The sequence below is a fragment of the Ambystoma mexicanum genome, chromosome 5p, assembly GCF_040938575.1.
Source record: "Ambystoma mexicanum isolate Mex_15411 chromosome 5p, UKY_AmexF1_1, whole genome shotgun sequence".
NCBI lineage: Eukaryota > Metazoa > Chordata > Amphibia > Caudata > Ambystomatidae > Ambystoma > Ambystoma mexicanum.
The window spans coordinates 1059232713-1059250489 of NC_090930.1; the positions used below are offsets into that span (position 1 = coordinate 1059232713).

At 45.8% G+C, this 17777-nt stretch overlaps 1 protein-coding gene across 3 annotated transcripts in view; it reads left to right on the forward strand.

Moving 5' to 3' along the window:
• JARID2 (jumonji and AT-rich interaction domain containing 2) overlaps positions 1-17777 on the forward strand; it is a 1398385-nt gene that overhangs the window by 1010042 nt on the left and 370566 nt on the right. For 2 of the 3 annotated variants that reach the window (XM_069613558.1, XM_069613559.1), the window contains exons 8-9: positions 8563-9059; positions 11162-11254. In XM_069613558.1, the coding sequence (XP_069469659.1) occupies positions 8563-9059; positions 11162-11254 (590 nt within the window). The remainder of the gene's footprint in view (positions 1-8562; positions 9060-11161; positions 11255-17777) is intronic. The other variant, XM_069613560.1, reaches the window with a different exon arrangement.

Here is a 17777-nt window from a genome sequence, read left to right on the forward strand (position 1 = left end):
TTGTCAAGTACTAAGCCGTTCTGGCACTAAATGGCAAAAGCTTCTCAAGACTAAATTCGTAGACTACCCATTGAGATCAACCATTACTGGTAAGTATCTGGTCTTATTCCTTGCTGCCGAAATATTTGGTTCTGCAATATGCTACTTTGGGGCATACATTTTTGAGAAATTCACTTAAAAAATGCTAACACTAGGGAAACGTTGGTTTTGTCTCAAAATCATGAAAGCATTGGTCTTTTTGTAATACCATGTTTCTGTAACATTTTCAGATGTTTGTGATTTTAAGAGACATGCTCAAAGTTACAATAACCTAGTTCTGTTTTAAATGAATGTGTTGCTAGTGTTAATGCCTTGTAACATATTTTTTACTGATGTCTTTTTTGTGTTTCTGTTTGGCGGTACTCCTCCCAGGAATTAGAGCATGGGCTTGCGCACTCCGCGCTTGGTCGTGACCTAAAACCAGAGGATCTGCACTGCCCTTCTCTTGGGGATCAACATGTTCCTCTTAACTTGCAGAGCTAATAATTTCACACTGCACTTCCCTCATGTCCCAGCAGCTAAAATGGTGGCTCATTTGCTCAGCCCACAGTGCATGCAAGCATTTTCCTGTGAGATTGTTTTTGCGCCCTTCCCTACCTCCCAATCCCTATTCAAAAGCTGTGCTGCTCCTCCACAATACATCTTGCACTATGCCGGTCCTATGGGTTCAGGAATCCAGAGCGCTTCTTTTCCCAGGTCTCAAGCACCAGGCATCTGCCAAGATTTGCCGGCTGACATGGTATTCTTTCCCAATAGTCCACAGGACTTTATCCATGGTGCTGGTAAGTACACCACTGCTTCTTATTAGGATTGTATCAACATCTAAAAAGTAAGCCTTCTCTTCATTGGCTTTCTGAGAAACATGTCATTTTATTTTATGCCTTAAAGGAGAACTTCTCAACCACTTTCCCACTAAAATGCTAAGAAATTGATTTAGTTTTCAACTTGCCAAAATAAATGTGCATGTCCATGATTAAGTCTGCTTCATCGCAATCTACTGCCATGGAATATCTCATATGTTGACTGTTTGACAGTATGTGTTTTGTGGGTAAATCTGGTTTGGTAGTTTTACATTTTTTGGATATTCAAAAGAAGATAACAATTTGGAGTAAATGTTTGGGGGCATTAACATTTTATATTTTTGAGGTCTTGAGTTCTTCTTTAACAGAGATGCCTTGGTAACTTTATCTCCCCAAACTTTGTTTCTTTGGCCTGGTTTCCCACTCCCCTTGCAAGGTACCAATTTCAGCTCATTGTTTACCTGCATTATTGCTCTTGTTATTTTGTCAAAAATGAGACTAAATGTATACACCTTGTCACCATTTTAACTTATCTTCCATATAAGTAAAGTAATTCAGACTTGTTTTTATAAACTTGTAGGCATATCCAATAAGTCTTCACACGTTCCTTTTATAAATTGTAATACATGTTATCTTTACACAAGTTGATTGAAAGAATGCCATGCACCAAGGAACAGTGAAGACACCACTGGTTTGCTGAGGGAGGGTTCCAAAGAGCTTGTATCAACGCCTTCCACATCATTTTTTTCCCACCCCTCACCACCCATTTCCATGTTACTTATTTAATGGTGTTGCTTTGATGCACCCCACACCACCTGCCCTAGCTCAAAAAATTGAATAGATGTCCAATGTTCATAAAAATGCATACTTTATGCAGTTCGGCCTAGTGAATAGTTGATTGTGCCCAATAAAATGTACTGGTATTTTCATGCAGCTGGATCCTAGCTGCATGGATCCTAGCCCATTGCAGCCACTGAAGGTTACTTTGTTGAACTTAACTAGCATTTGGATGGAATGTTCTGAACTAATGTATGCTTAATACAGATTTTCCATACTTGCGTGAAGGAAAGTCATGATTCTGTTAAAGACGGAGGCAAAGGATTATGCTCAACTCTTTACTGCTCGAGCAGCACATAACAAAAAAACATAACTTTAAGTGGAAGCACAAGAAGAAACTACACATCCCAGTATGTCTTTTTCGTAGCCTAAACTTGAATGGCTGTACACATTTCCAGGTTAATGAGCACTTGTTCACACAATGTCCGTAGAAAGTTCTTTGCCTGGTTCCAGCTCTCGGGAGGCTTGGCTCCATTGCTGCGCTGCAGCCTTTCTCGCTCAGTTGGTCAGCGATCTGGCACGCCAGGCTCCTCCTCGCATCTGGTCCAGCAGTCCCCTGCTTTGCGATCTCCTCGGTGTGAAACAGGTTCCCAGCTCGCCAAGTGTGCTGTTTAGAACCACACCTTTTATACTTTGCATATTGGTTAATTGAAGTCAGCTATGGATGATTGAAATTAATATCCTGACTTTGCCTGGTTTCATTAAGGTAACAACATGGCCGTTTTCCAGAGGAAGCTGTTCTCTTTTGATCCCTATGAGAAATCTTCCTTCCTCTTTGCTTGCTCTTCTTCCCAGGGATTGGGGAGGGGGACATGGGGTACGAAGATAAGTGCCTCCTAACTAATGAGGAGAGGGTTCTGGCTTGAGCAAGTGAAAGGGGTGGATCTCGAGTTTCAAGCCTGTGTACTTTCCTCCTGTTTCCCTGCATTTCCTTCTCTTTGTCGGTATCTGAGGCATTGTGGGACAAGTAGTTCTCTGAGAGTTTGTATACACTGTTTCCTGGCTGAGATGGGAGGAACTGTGTATGGTTATTGGCAAAAAGGGGGTTTAACAGTGGAATACCATTAGGTTTCTCACAGCGTATACCGTCGGTAAAGAAGGTAACGGGAAGCGCGGCAGCCATCGAGGGAATTGTTATGCTGCTCATACAACTTGTTTCAGTGTAAATTGTAGTTCATTGGGAAACAAATGAACTTAGTACCTATTGGTACTAGAGAAGGAACCATTGAAAAGCTAAATAAAGCACGAAAAAAGCAGTGCAATGAAATACCCTGGTGAAAGGGGAACATATCTAAATGTCTAATACAAGAAGCGTGTGATGTGAGAGGGAGAACAAAGTATGAACCAGAGTTTGAGAACTAAACAATTGGACTATATATCAAGGAAAGTAGCCAAAGTGAAGGCGATATACTATTGTCCACCAGGGAAATCACACCAGAACAGTAATACTGTAACGAGATACAGTTACAGCAGCGAGAGATATGAATCCTGTGAGAAGCTCTCAAAAGGGATTCCTAAAGAGAAAGGAAGATTTAATAATGCAGTGATGAACTAAAGAGACTGATCTACGAAGTTACAAGATAATTCAATACTAACAAGGAGCACAAATATTAGTACTAGGAATACCCTCTGGAGAAGGGAGTAATTCTCGTGATTTAAGTTGGGAGTCATGGTTGTAGGGTCAGATAGGGTAGTTTTGGACAGTAAACTTGTTTATTTTAAACATTCACGACCTACAAATGAACACCTTAATTAGTAACATACGCAGGGACCAACCATATTGATAGGGAAAGATGGGCCTTTTTAAGTTACTTTAATAAAATGCTGTGCAACATGTCATCAGAGTCTGTGACCTTCTTCAGACTCGCCCCTATCCAGTCTTTGGCAGGACCCAACTGCTCATGAACCTGCCGGTTTGGTCTCAGTGCCTGCAGAGGAGAGAAAAGATGGCTTGAATCATAGAAAATTCTCAGACGGGCAATCGTAACTTTAACTAGCTGCTGCGTTATCAGTCAGTGCTGAAGCATCCTCGCTATGCGCTCACTTGTCTCTGTAGTGAGTGCGTGTGTGGGATAATCCTCCAAGTCTTTAATCGAATCATGACTTTACTTCACGTTAATATGGAAAATCTGTATTCTATGTCAATACTGGAGGCTCAGATTATTTGTTCAAAACTTGCTCACCAGCAGCGAGGAAACTTGGTCGATCGCCTTAAAGTAAAAATCGATGCGTTCAACCAATCTGCAGCCTTTAAGATATCCTCTAGGCGCACTCTGACGCTGAAGGCTTTAGATGCCATTGCGCCTCTTGCTGAATGCGCCCCATATGCACTGATATCCATTCCCGCTTTCTGCGTACTCTGTCAAACCCATCTGGATAGGGTAGCTGAGGCGACTGCCTTGAATGGCCTCCCCAGGGCAACAAGGAGCTACGACTCTGGGTTGTCTAAGCTGCTCTGTCACTGCCTCATAAGCGAACAGGCGCTTGACCGGACAAACCTTAGGCTGCTCCGGAATGCCGGGTACGAGAGTGACCCCATGTTTGTCTTGGTCCTCTTAGTAATGTAGAAGGTGACGCCAGTTTCGGAATAGGACCTTCTATCGATCTCTAGTACCCCCGTCAAACTCTCCTGCAAGAAAGCAGATGGAGCAAGGTTGTCATTTTTGGCTGAGAGGGCTTTCCTTGATAGGCCATCGTTATCGGGCCACCTCTGAAACAGTTTCAAGACTTCCTTCACGTCTCATAATTGCAAGTATTTTGGCACTGGAGGTTTAAAAAAATGTTACCCCTCTCAGCGACCTGCATACCTAAAGCATGTACCCTGACCGATAGCCCTAGTATGCGCTCATACTCTGCCGAAATTGCTAATCTAATGGCATTAACTGTCCTGTACGCTTTGCCTTGTGCAGCCATAGCAGCAAAACAATTAACTATGTGAATGACATCCGTTCTAGCAGGATGCAGGTCCCATGTCACACCCCTGCTATGCCATTTGGACCAACCGGCTCTAAGATTTATTTGTTCCGGGCGCCCAGAACTCTGTGATGAGGAGGTATTCAACTTCTCCCGAAAGCCCGGGCTTGTGCCAGGTTCTCCTGAAATCGACCATACTATTGGGGTCGGACTCCCATGCAGGACCAGGGAATGCATCTCATAGGGTGGGTCCTGGAGAATCGACTGCTGTTGAAGGAGCAGTATGGGGCACTTATAGAACATCTCCAGAAAGCCCACGAACCATGCCCACCCTCTCCAAGCTGACCTTATCAAGACTGGGTGTACCCGCTGCTACCTTGCTTGCGCTAGCGTTCTTGATATCATCCCAAAAGGTGGAAATGCGTATTCTGTTTGAGGCCCCCAGACCTCCAGAAAGGCATCTGTCGCCACTGCCTTCTGGTCCGGTCACCCCTGTAAAACCACAGAAGCTACCTGTTCAGCCTGGATGTAAACAGGGCTCGGCAACGACCTCGTCGACTCATTATCTGGTGGAACACTGCTGTGTCCGGCTGCCAATCTGTGGAGTCTCGAAGATGCCTCTAATTCCATTCATCCACCTGGTTGTTTAGGCCCGGAAGATATTCTGCTGTCACACTGATGTTTCTCTGTAGGCAGAAGTGCCACAAATCCGTATCTAGCACTGCTAACATTCTGCATCTCGTCCCCCGCAGTCGGTTGATGTACCTGACCGCTGAGATGTTGTCCATCTTGAGAAGGATGCAGCACTTTGTTTTCTCTTGCGTCCAACATTTCACAGCGAAAGAGCCCACGAGCAACTGCAGGCAGTTAATGTGTAGGATGAGCTCTTCTCTCTCCGGTCATCATCTCTCTGTTTTGAGCTCCTTGCGGCTGTCATCTGATTCGATGACCAGGTCTGTGGAGGATCCAAAACTCTCTCCAATTCAATGCATCCATGTGATAAAACCACCAACACAGTTCCTTCTTTGCTTCCGGGCAGAGAGGTACCCTCTGCTCGTATGAGACACCCCTTCTTTGATGCTGAATCTCGAGGCGCTGCAGTGCACGATAGTGCAGCAGCCCTGGGAAAATTACTTGGATCGACGAAGGGAGTTGGCCTACCAGTCTCTCTAGCTCCCTCAGCGATATTAATTACTTTGCCATGACAGTCTTGATCTCCTTGATCGCATTCACTTTCGCCAGCAGGAGGCTGAGCGTACCTTGGGCTGTGTATATGACAAAACCCAGGAACTCCAGCGACTGGGAGGGAACGGTCTTTGATTTCTCCCAATTGACCAGGAATCCCTGCTCCATAAGGAACGTGGTTGTTTGATCCACCTGATTCTGCAGCAACTGCCTGTCTTGGCACATAATGCAGTTGTTGTCTGATTAGACTATGGGCCTGATCCCTTGCTCGTGCAGCTTGCTCGCCACTGGCTTGAGTAACATGGTGAAACCCCACAGTTCCAATGCTAGGCCCAACAGAAGCAGTAAATTCCCATCGCTGTTCCTGCCACAGGAACTGTAGGAAACAACAATGTGGTCGGAGAATCAGAACTGCCAGATAAGCGTCCCTGAAGTCGATCCAAGCCAGCCAGTCTCCCTTCTGCAGGATATCCTGCTAGCAGGGGAATACCCTCAATTTTGAAGTGGCGATACACTACGAACACGTTCCGCGGTTAATGACTGGTCACAGTTTGAGCTTCCTTTTCACCAGAAACATGTTGCTTACAAAACTCTCTAGGTCGGCTTTCACTGGTGCAGTTATGCACTTTCCCTGCAGTTTGGTGATCTCTTCTGCCAACAAGCGCTCGTCCTCCCGAGAACAATTTACCAGGCCTGGAAAATGCTTTTGAATAGGATCCTGGTAAAACTCTTAACGAAAGCCTTGAACTGTCTCCAACCCAAGCATCTCCAGTGATTTATTGCCACATCCCTGCATGCTGCGCGAGTCTCTGTCCAACAGCGGGAGTCGCTGTGCTTGTTCACATGCAGAGCGTCGCTGCTGTCGCTCTCACCCGAGGTGGTATTTTGCTGCTTGTTTCCGTACTGCCAGCCTCTGCCTCTTCCACGAGAAGGAAAGAAGGGATTGGGCTTGCAGCCATCTTGGCTCCTCCCAGCGGCTCTATTATTGGTGGACATCTAAAATGAAGAGTGGCTGGCAGAGCGGCCCCTTTCTATGCCGGCCCTTCAGAGAACCTTTGTCCAAAACACTCTTTTGAGAGATGTTTGTGTTTTGTCCAAAGCCGCATAGCTGCTGGCAAACTTGGAAATATCTTTAATGAAGGAGTCGCAGAAGCACTTCTGTTTGGCGGCCACCGCTCTTCAGATGTGGCCAGCTCTCCTAATTCAGGGTCAATCTTTGCCAAAATAGACAAACTGCCTTCTGTTGCTATGGCACAGTTCGCGATCCCCAAAAGACGGATCGCTCACTGCGTCCGGCCTGCCAGAATGCTCATATATACTGCGTCTTTCCCTTCAGCCATCGGCAAAATGTCAATTGGGTATGCACTCGCTCACTAAAAGAAACAATCAAGTGGGGCACGTTTTAAAAAATATTAAAAAACTTTGATGTTCGTTTACAGCTGATTTGAAGCCCATAAATGTATAAATTAATGTTCAGTCTGCCCAATGCATGCCATAAATGCTCACTCTGCACCCCCTATCTAAAAGGCACGCTGCTTTGTAGCAAATAGTTTTGTTAGACATGGTTTGCCCTAAAAGTAACACAACCAGCTAAAATTGCTGATGGAATGAGATGAGACCAAGATTGTCAACTGCCCTCCTACTCTTTCGAGTTGCTGTGTTGGTAACTACTATATGGGTGAATGGAGGAGCGGGGGTGGGACTTGTACCCAAGAAATAAATTGTCCTAACTTAGTGTCTCCTGTAGAAGGTGGTGTATGATACATTTCAACCTTAACAGTCCTCTGGGTAACTAAGCACTCTGAAATTAGAGATTGTTTACAGCTCAGGGTCATAATTTAAAATCATCTGAATTGGCCAGATACTGGGCCTTTCAACTCTGTCGAGAGCATATTTTATAGCTGGAATTGTACCACCTACGGTCTACCCTATTTTTCTAAAGTAAGATTGCCTTTCTCACCAAAAGCTATAATTGTAGTTAGTGGTTCACCCTCACAAACATTAGCATTTCATGGTTTCTCCATGACAAATGCATATGCCTGGTTGTTGGCGATTCAGTTGCACATTATGGTCCTGGTTTGCCAACCCACAGAAGGTAATGGCATCAGTCTAATGTCCAAAGTAGTACTGGGTTACATTAATAATTTGATAGCTCTTAACATCTCAAGTTGCTTAATAATAGTTGTTTGTGATTGTGCATGCAGTCACGTCTTAATTACAAGATCATGTGACTTAGCAAGACATGAATCTTCAACTTCATGACTTTTACCACATCTCAATCTACATTTCTGTGCCACAAGCACAACACCACATCTTAGTTCTCAGCAGCTTGGCCTATTCCTCTCCATGTTGCAATGGCCCAATATGAGTACTTCACTCCCAGGCGATTTCCTCAAGCCAACCTATGTGACATTGGCTGCATCACATCCCAAACTTGCCACCACTGCAACCACTTACCCAATTTCCAAACACACTGTTTTATAAAGCCGAAGTCCTGTCTTGCATCTTGGTAGTTTACATTATTACTGTTTTTATGTTCCTGACTGATACATTGCTAAGTCAATTTCAGGCATTTTGGTTTGCAACGCTTCTCAAGTTCCACTGTTACATTTTTAATTTATTTGCCCCTTTTGCAAGTTCATGTTTGTATTAGTTTGTTTGCCTAGGTTGATAACATTTTCATGTCAGTTACTTTATGAGTTTGAAGGCTTTGGATGAAAGACTAGTTGGCTTTTATTGTCTAATGCTTTTTCTATTTCCGTCCTCCTCTTTAATGCCCCTATTGCAGGAGGCTGTGAACTAGATCTGGCTTGCTTTTTTCGACTGATCAACGAAATGGGTGGAATGCAGCAAGTAACAGACCTCAAGAAGTGGAATAAGCTTGCAGACTTACTCCGCATTCCTAAGACTGCACAAGACAGGCTAGCAAAGCTGCAGGAGGCCTACTGCCAGTACTTGTTGTCATATGACTCCCTTTCCCCCGAGGAGCACAAGAAGGTGGAGAAGGAGGTCCTACTGGAGAAGGAGATCCTGGAGAAAAGGAAAGGACCTTTGGAAGGCCACTTGGAGAATGGTTACAAGTTCCATTCGCTCCCCAGGTTTGAACCCAAAAATGGACTCATTAATGGAGTGGTCCATAAAAATGGCTTTCACAGCCAGGTAAAAGAAATTGACACCCAGCTGAAAACGGGCAGACGGCGACTTTTCGCTCAGGAAAAAGAAATTGTTGAAGAGGAGCGCATTGAGAATGGTGTTTTGAGTGACCTCCATAAGTGTGTATATAAAGTAAGTGTTGGACCATATCCAATTGTATAAATGTTTGTTTTTTCCACATTTCCCTTCACACCATCCTAATACATGTGCCCAGTGTGGGAACATGAAATTGCCTTGAAGAGATCGGATAATTTTGCTCTCCAATGGGTGGATGCGTAATGAGTAGAGAAAATCATGCAGAGCCATTTTATTTTCCCTGTGTAGGACTTCTGTGCTAAACTTCTCTACAGTCAACAGTGAAGGTGCAGCCAATTTTTGGCCACACATAATTTCATCTTTACCTTCAGCATTGAATAATTCTTACCTTGTTACATCTATATTGTTCAGTTTCTCTGATCCTGGAGCCCCCACATATGCCCATTAGGTCTTGTAGTTTTCCTTTTAATGACCTCAGTTGCTTTTTTTCTGTATGTAAATCCCAGTCACTTTTCAATGTAGTGTTTATTCTTGTATTTTACTGGCTGTGGCAACATTACACAAACATTAGCAAAGCCATCAGTTTTGGCATTGGTAACGGGACCTCCTTTGACAGTGCAGGTCTCCGGCCAGAGAGACCAGTGAGGCAAGTGCCTGTTTCTGGTCTCATGTTGATGTAAGGCTCTGGTCTGGGACCCCACAAGGTGACTGTAGTAACAGGATCCCCTTACCTTTGTGATTTGGGTTAGCACAAATTAATTTTAGTATCTTGTGCTTTTTGTTTAAATTGATGATGGTAACTGAAGGGGATTTGTTTCTGACCCTCCGCTTATGTGGGCTTGTCCCTGACCGGTCTTATAAGATTCTGTGTGCTCTCTAGCTGCAAACTCAAGAAGCTGTGCTTTTAAATACTTTGTAAAACAATCCCTGGGGCTGCTGTAACTAATATTTTCAGTTTTAACTACTTCTGGGGTTTTGTCACAAGGATCCACATTCTCTGCTGTATCAACAGTTGACAATCGTGTTGTGTGATGTAATCTGCCTGCAATGCAGCAACCATTTATAAAACCATGAATCATTTTATTTTAGAATAAGTTGATGCATTGGTTTCATTACTTGAAGTAATTCCCCTGTGATTTAAATACAAATGATTACAGTTAATCCACTGTCCAGCTGCAAAGGAGATGCCCTCTTCACTCTTGTACTCCAGGGTTGAACTGGTAAACTGTAAGAATAATGACATGGTGAAGGCACAAAGAGGAGACTGGCAAAGAGTAACTCAATTCTCCCAACTAGCACATGTTTGACTTTGCTGACAGGCAGACTATTATCTTGGGGTTTAGCTTTTTCTAACATGGACTGGGCACTGGTTTGTGCCTGAATAGTGCAGTCATTTGGCAGTCTGCCCAGGGACAGATGTTTAGCTTTTGGAAGCAGGGCAAAGCAACACTTCTGCCCTTTCATTTATGGTTCTCTTTATGTTTTGGAGGTGTGTAAATAAGGATATTTTGTTAACATGCAGCAGTATGCCACAATGAGGATGTTTCTTTAACTAAGGCTAATTGAAAGAATGTGTGCGAGTCACACGTTCTTAGACCAACCTCCTGCTACAGAACATCAACAGTCTTAAATTCTACTGTGCTGTAGTCTGGTGAACTTTGGGGTTTCAACCCTACTGCTATTAGGCAAAAGGGTCCCTTATTTGTACTCTTTCTGTGTGGGTGACAAGTTATTTCTGCAGGCGTGGCTCTGTAGGCACATTTGCCAAGGTTTAGTTTCTGGCTGCATAGGAAGCGATTCCCTAGACCTGTATAAGCACAAAGCACATTTCTTTTCTTGTCCTCCGGTTTAATTCCATGAATTTGGCAGCCCACTTACTCTGGTAACAAGTGTGAAGCCGAAGAGGTGCTTAATCTGACCACTGGTGAAATCAGGTACGCAGCAGTGCTAGTATTTGATTAGAGTGGAGAAGTGGTGTTCTAAAGGATATAGACTTCAGTATGCCTAAGCCTATCAGTGTTGCAAGTGCTTCATATTCTTTCTGCATTGCTTTGCTTCACATTTACCTTGTTGAGGCATAACTGTATTCTTTACTCATTCTAGAGAACAGTAAGGGACTTGAGCTTAGCTTCGCCTCAAACATATCCTCTGTGTATGTCTAATACTGACATGTGCTGTATATTTTATTCTGTTCACAGGGAAAGTCTGTGTCTTTAACAACCTTTTACCGTACAGCAAGAAACATCATGAACATGTGCTTTAACAAGGAGCCTTCCATACCTGAAATTGAGGTGAGAAAGTTAGAATTCCGCCTTTGTTTTAAATTAAGTTTGAACATTTACAGAATATAACCTGTACTTTAAAAAAAATACTTGGAGCTAGTAGAAACATCCCCTCCTCTGGTCGTTCGCTTTAACTACTCGCCATTGCTTTTTTCTCAAGTAACCATTAGAGAAATTTGTCAGCCAGACATTGATTTTGTATTTTGCAGGTTGCTTGATGACGCTACATGTAATTGAGGTATGCAGTGACTGATCTTGTTAAAGAAGTCTTCTGACCTCTCTTCCATTGTACTGTCATCTTGGAATGACTGCATTGGTGTAAAAATTTTAAAAAATAATTTTTAAAGCACTGCCTTAAGTGAGTTTATAGGAGCAACACACCTAGACCATAAACAGAAGGCCCAAAGTAATTCAAAATGTAATAAGGTAATTAACACTAAAAGCAATAACTGAAAACCACTGATTTATTGAGATTATAAATGCTGGAAAGAACAATCTGGAGACCATGCTTGTTACCTAAAGGCTACTCTAAATTTTAAGAAAAATAACAAAAAGCAGTTGCGATTGACAGAGTGCAGTGATTTGTTGAAATACGGCAAGGAACGGTTAGAGAGCGAAGATAGGTCTTCAGTATAGACTTTGAAAGAAGCAGCGAGACATGTGGCAGACTATACAGCCCAGACCTAAGTTCTAGTTCTTTTCTAAGTTTAATAATAAACATGCACGTCACTAACAAGTCTCTGAGATACCTTTCTCAAATCTAGTCTAAGGCTTTTGTATGTGTGCAGCTCCTCCAGCATTTTCCTTTTCTAATCTCGCCACTCCTCTTGGCCACTTTATTTCTCGGATATTTTTTCAACCTCTTGTTGAGCTTCTTGTAAGTTTAGATTTGCTCTTCTGGATTTACCCTTTTTAAACGTATAATTCACTTTACTTTCCCCCCCCAAGATTTGCAATGTTGGTTCAGGCTTCTGAGTTCCTCATTCATACTTATGCTGCTGTTCCTGTTCATGGAAGTTTTCCCTGATACTCATCAAAATATGGAATATATGAAGTATCCAGGGCATCTAATACCTCAAGTCAGGGCGTCGTCAGATAGGCCATATATTCTCCTGGCTTTGTGTTTTCACTAGACATGCAAGCATCTTGTAAAGCAGCTGGGCTTCAGGACAACGCCTCTCCTCACAGGCATCTCTTTGCTGCTTAGGATCTCATGTGGTAAGTGTTAAGGTATTTTAGCACCTCTTTTAACAAGGGTTCATCTTTGTTTCTGAGTACTTCTTGTGACCAGTGCACCACATGTGGCAAGTGCTCTTCTCAGCACCTCTTTGGTTGAAGGCTTCGCTCACCCTTTCAACCCTATACGTGGTAAGTGTACTACGCTGCTTATCAGCACCTCATGTGCCAAGTGGTTTTCATCTGGCAGTTGCTCATCTGGCTTCTCTGCACTCCATGTAACAATTGCTTGTTTTGTCCCTTAAGCTTTTCCTTCAGCAAGTGCTGTGCTAAGCTTCTCAATAACGAATGTGGCAATTTTTCTGCTCGTCTCTTTAGTACTTCATATGGTCAAGTGTTTCGTTTGGCCTTCGGCACATCTAGCAGCAAGGTATTCTGCTCTGCTTGTCGGTACCTCATGTGAACAGTGCTTTCCTCGATCTCAACCTTCTGTGAACTTTGTTAGTTTCCTCTTTTCCTCATCATCGCCTACAGCTCTGTGTCAGTCTCAACTCTCACAAACACAGACTTCCTGCATTTCTCTGCAACCTCGAAAATATACCAGCCTACCCTCCTTTTTAATGTGCTTCTTGTGTTGCCTTAGGACATCTGCTGCCAGGATAATTGATAACTGCAGCAAGCTTGCCTACTCTGTGCACCACCATACATCCCTTCCACTAATTCTTTGTCATGGGACTGTCATTGTGTCTTCATGATTTGATATAGTTTATGGCTCCACCATGGAAAGTCTCTTCCGTTTTTGAACGTTGGCATCCAATTGTTCAAGCACTTGCAGACTCCTGAAGCGATACAACTAGCAGTTATGCAATATTGCATTGTCGACTCTATAACACCCAATGCAGGGCTCACACCAGAAGCTACGTTAATTTAATAGGACATTGCAGCTGAGGGCTCATTTGCAGAGAAAGCCTACTCCGAACTGTATCTTTTGAATCTAGGAATGTCCATCTACAGAAAACCATATTGGTTCAACTAATCCATTGGAATGAGTTTTGAACAGAGGCTTCATTTAAATTAGGTTAAATGTGAGATTTGGACATTGGACACATGTTAATACTGATATGCTTCAGCCAAGTATAACCAGTGAAGAGCAATCTGAATGGGAGTGGTTTAATTACATCTAGTATTATAAATATAACCAACCCTCTGCTCTTCAAGATGTGTGCATTATAAGGTTACAGCTGGCTTATTATTTATTTGTTCATTTGTATAGTGCGCCTGACCCTGGGGTATCCGGGCACATGAATAAGGTTTACATTGAAGTTACATAACAGACAAATGAAACTCAGTACAAAGATAGTGTTACAGGAGGAAGGGCATTATGCATCACAGAAATATTCAGTATGAACATACGGTTTCTAGGTTTACATTAAAAATGACATAAAACAAGTGCTAATTCAATACGTGTTTAGTGTTTACAGGAGGAGGAGGGGAGTTTTATCTCGCAGAAACAAGTAACGTTATCATAGGTGAATGTAGCTTATGGACGCTCATGTGTGAATAGCCAGGTTCTCACATTTCTTCTGAAACCCCAAAATGAGGGTTCTGCTCTTAAAGCGAATGGCATGGTATTCCATAATTTAGCGGCTAGTACAGGAAAGCTATTACCCCCTGCTTTTTGTAGCTTGAATTTGGGAACCTTAAGGCAATGTGTATGTAAATACTGTGTGGTTTGTCAGACTGGTTTCTTGTGATTTTGCATGCAAGGTATTTTGGACCAGAATTGGATAGACATTTATGGGTTAGAGCTAGGGTTTTGAATGCAATTCTGTCTTGAACTGGCAGCCAGTGGGCATTGCCTCTTGCTGCCGAGATATGGTAGGTTCTTGAGATATTGAGTGCAGTCCTGAGCACATTATTTTGTAATTACTTTTACGTCCCGTCCCCTTTCCTCCATACTGCATAGGCGTCCCTTCCTACGGACGGGTGACAGAATCTTTTTCACCAGAAAAACCTTCTTCCACTTTAAATTTAGAGGTGCGCGGAAGTGCAGCCCTGGGAGCATGCGCTACCCTGACTCCGGCCACTGGCACCACTCCTCGGTCCCCTTTGCCGTTTCGACGGGAACAGAACGATTTCACCAGCACTCCTGGGTTTGGCCCTGCCATGTAATTCCATGCGCTCTTCGCCGGATTCTTCTATCTTTTTTCAGGTACTTGGTCCTCCGGCCTCACGTTCCTGCATGGTGCATTTCAACTTCAGTAGGCTTGAGCAGGTGTCCAGCCTTTGTGGGGCTCTGTCCTACGTCTGACCCCCATGCTCTTTGCCTATGCTGCCTTGGCCCCGACCACGGCTGGGAAGGTTGTACTCCACTTGCACTGAAGAACAGGCTAGCTAGGTGGAGGGAGCTCTTCGATGGATCGCCTCCAGAGGACTTGAGGACATTTGTCAAACAGAGATCAAGGCCCAAAGGAGGGCCGCAATTTTCCATTGCACCCCATAAGGACAGCTCCTTCCCGAGGAAACGCCCGAGCGGGAGGAACCTCTCGGGTTCTTGTAACAGCACGCGCACCAAGGATAGTGCAGCTACCGGCTTCACGGACGAGGGGTCATCGGATCCTCCCGGAATCAATGATGAGGGACCGCAAGGGTTTTTTACCGCGTGTACACCCGAGGGGCAACGCCCTAGTACCGGCTCTGTCCGAGGGGGCACCTTCACGCAGCACTACCAGCAACAATGCTGAGGGCAATACGCCTTCCAGGCCTAGACCTGAGGTGACGGGTAGGCCTCATGCTCCAACACTGAGAGGCTTGGAGGAGGCTGGGCCTAGGGAGCCATACACCAAGACTTTGGCACGCAGATTGTCAAAATGGCCTCCGTGCCAGACAACATGGCTGCTCGTCCGATGCCACTCCTAGGAACAGAGCTGACCGTGGTCTACAGTTTATCCATCAGCAGCGCAGTGCAGGGCAGGTTCCCCCTGCAACCTAGACAGTGTGCTCTGGCCCCAGCAGCCCTGTCAATATCGCCTGCGCCTTTTCTGCCTCCGAAGGCCGGTTCTTCGGAAAGGTTCTTAGTGCTGATGCAAACCCCCCCAGATGGGGGCCATCCTATGGGATGCTGTCAGGGACCTGCTTCCTCTGGTCACTCCACTGGAGCCCATGATAATTCCTCCCATGGCTCCCGCGCCTCAGGCCCCAGCGCAGCCCCTGCCGACTCCTGCAATTCCGGCTCCCCTGCCTCCCACAGCACAGGTGGTCCCGCACCAGCCTCCGGCTTTGGTCTCCACACCTCAACCCACGGCGCCCAGCACCCGCTCCGGACCAGCCAGACATGCTGGTGGTGGACACGGACGAGGTGGAGGACCCTGACACGCTGTCTTCAGGAAACGCCTTGCACAACAGGCTTACAGGTTTGGCAGAATATTTGGGCCTTTCTCAACCTGAGGTAGAGCAGCCCGAGGAGGGGGTCTTGGCAGAAGTCCTCACCCTAAGACCCTCTACCAAGACAGGTAGCCCGATGCAAAAGGATGTCATGGCACTGGCCAAGAAGGGGTGGCTCAAGCCACACTCAGCCCAACCTGTCAATCGATGCCAAGTATAGACCGATGGAGGGGGATACACTCTTGTTGTCGGCGCACCCTCAACCACACTCTCCGGTGATCGCTGCGGCGTCGCTCTACTCTAAGCCTCAGCTGTCCTCTTCCACCTCATCCTCAGCGCTGCTAGGCAAGGAGAAGACCTTGGAGGCGTACGGTAAGAAGCTGTACTCCAGCACCTCCCTGCACCTGCGTCAAGCTAACACGGATGCCATGCTAGCAGCCGCTAACCAGAAGCTTTAGCCGGAAATGGCGGACTTCCTCCCGGAACATTCGGTGCAGAGCCAAGTATGCTTCAAGGCGGGTCCAGGAGAAGCCAGGCTGGTAGCGCAGGACATCGTGGAGTCCACTGTGGCCCACATCGATAACTCTGGCCGGACCATCTGCATCACCACGGACATGAGAAGGACGGCCTGGCATCGGGCTACTAAGTTTAACCCCGACGTCCAGGGTCGCATATCTGGACCTTCCGTTCGCAGTGAGTGACCTTTCACTCTCCCACCGACAAGGAATTGGATAAAAAGAACAGCCCAGAGTGCAAACTCTTTATCCTGCCAAAGGCCACGCCCAAGGCATACAACCTGTCGCATCAACGCTCCGACAAAGGGCGGGCGTTCAGCGGTTTCCAGGAACGGACTGCTCGCCAAGTCAGCAACGGCTCAAGCAACAAAAGGGGGGTGGGCGGGGCAAGGGCTTCTTCCAGTCCCCCTCCTCAGCGGCAGCCTCAGAAGGAAAAAAGGCATGACATGTCCCTTCGAGTCCACGTCTCCAGTGGGTGGCAGGCTTGCCTCTCACATGCATTTCTGGCACCAAAACTTTGCGGACCCCTGGTTCCTATCCGTAGTATCCACGGGGTACCGATACCTCCCTTATCCTCTCCTCCACTCACACAGAGTGGGGCGGCAACTCTGTTGGGGGAGATCCGGTCGCTCGTCGAGAGCCAGGCAGTGGAAGAAGTCCCAGCCTCCCAGAGAGGATTGGGCTTCTATTCCAGTATTTTCACCATAAAAACAAGGGAACCATGCTGACCTGAGAGTTGTGTTGCACCCTCAACCTCTCCCTCCCTCTTCAGAAATTCAAGATGTTATGCCAACACTCATTTCAGAGACACTAGACAGGTGGAACTGGATGTGCTTCCTGGATTTGAAGGATGCCTACTTACACGTCCGGATTTGGCAGCCACGTTCGCTCCTTCCTACACTTTCGGATCATGGGCTGTCCTTTCCAGTACAAGGTGGTACCCTTTGGCCTCAACTCAGCCCCCAGGGTATTCACCAGACTCATGAATGCAGTGGCAGCCCTCCTCAGGACCTCAGGCTACCATGTCTACCCGTACCTGGATGACTGGCTGGTCAGGGTGAGATCCCCAGAGGGAGTCTCCCACACTTCCTCTGCGCTTATGAACACGCTCCACAACCTGGAGTTTACTATCAACCTCAAGAAGTCTCAACTGCAGCCCACGCAGAGCTTCACCTTCCTGGGCCTCATTTGGGACACGTGCTCCGAGAAGGTGTTTCCCACAGAGGACAAGATTACGGCCACAAGAGGGCCACGATGCACTTCCTTACCAGGGCAGTGACATCGGCTTTGTGGTACCAACACTTACTGGGTATCGTGGCAATGGTCCTTCTGGTTGTCCCACACATGAGACTCCGGATGTGGAGATTACAGCTGCACTTTGCAGCCTCATGGAATCGGGAGAGGGGCTCCCAAGCGGAGCTGGTCGGCATACCGCCTTCTCTCCACTCGGACCTCAC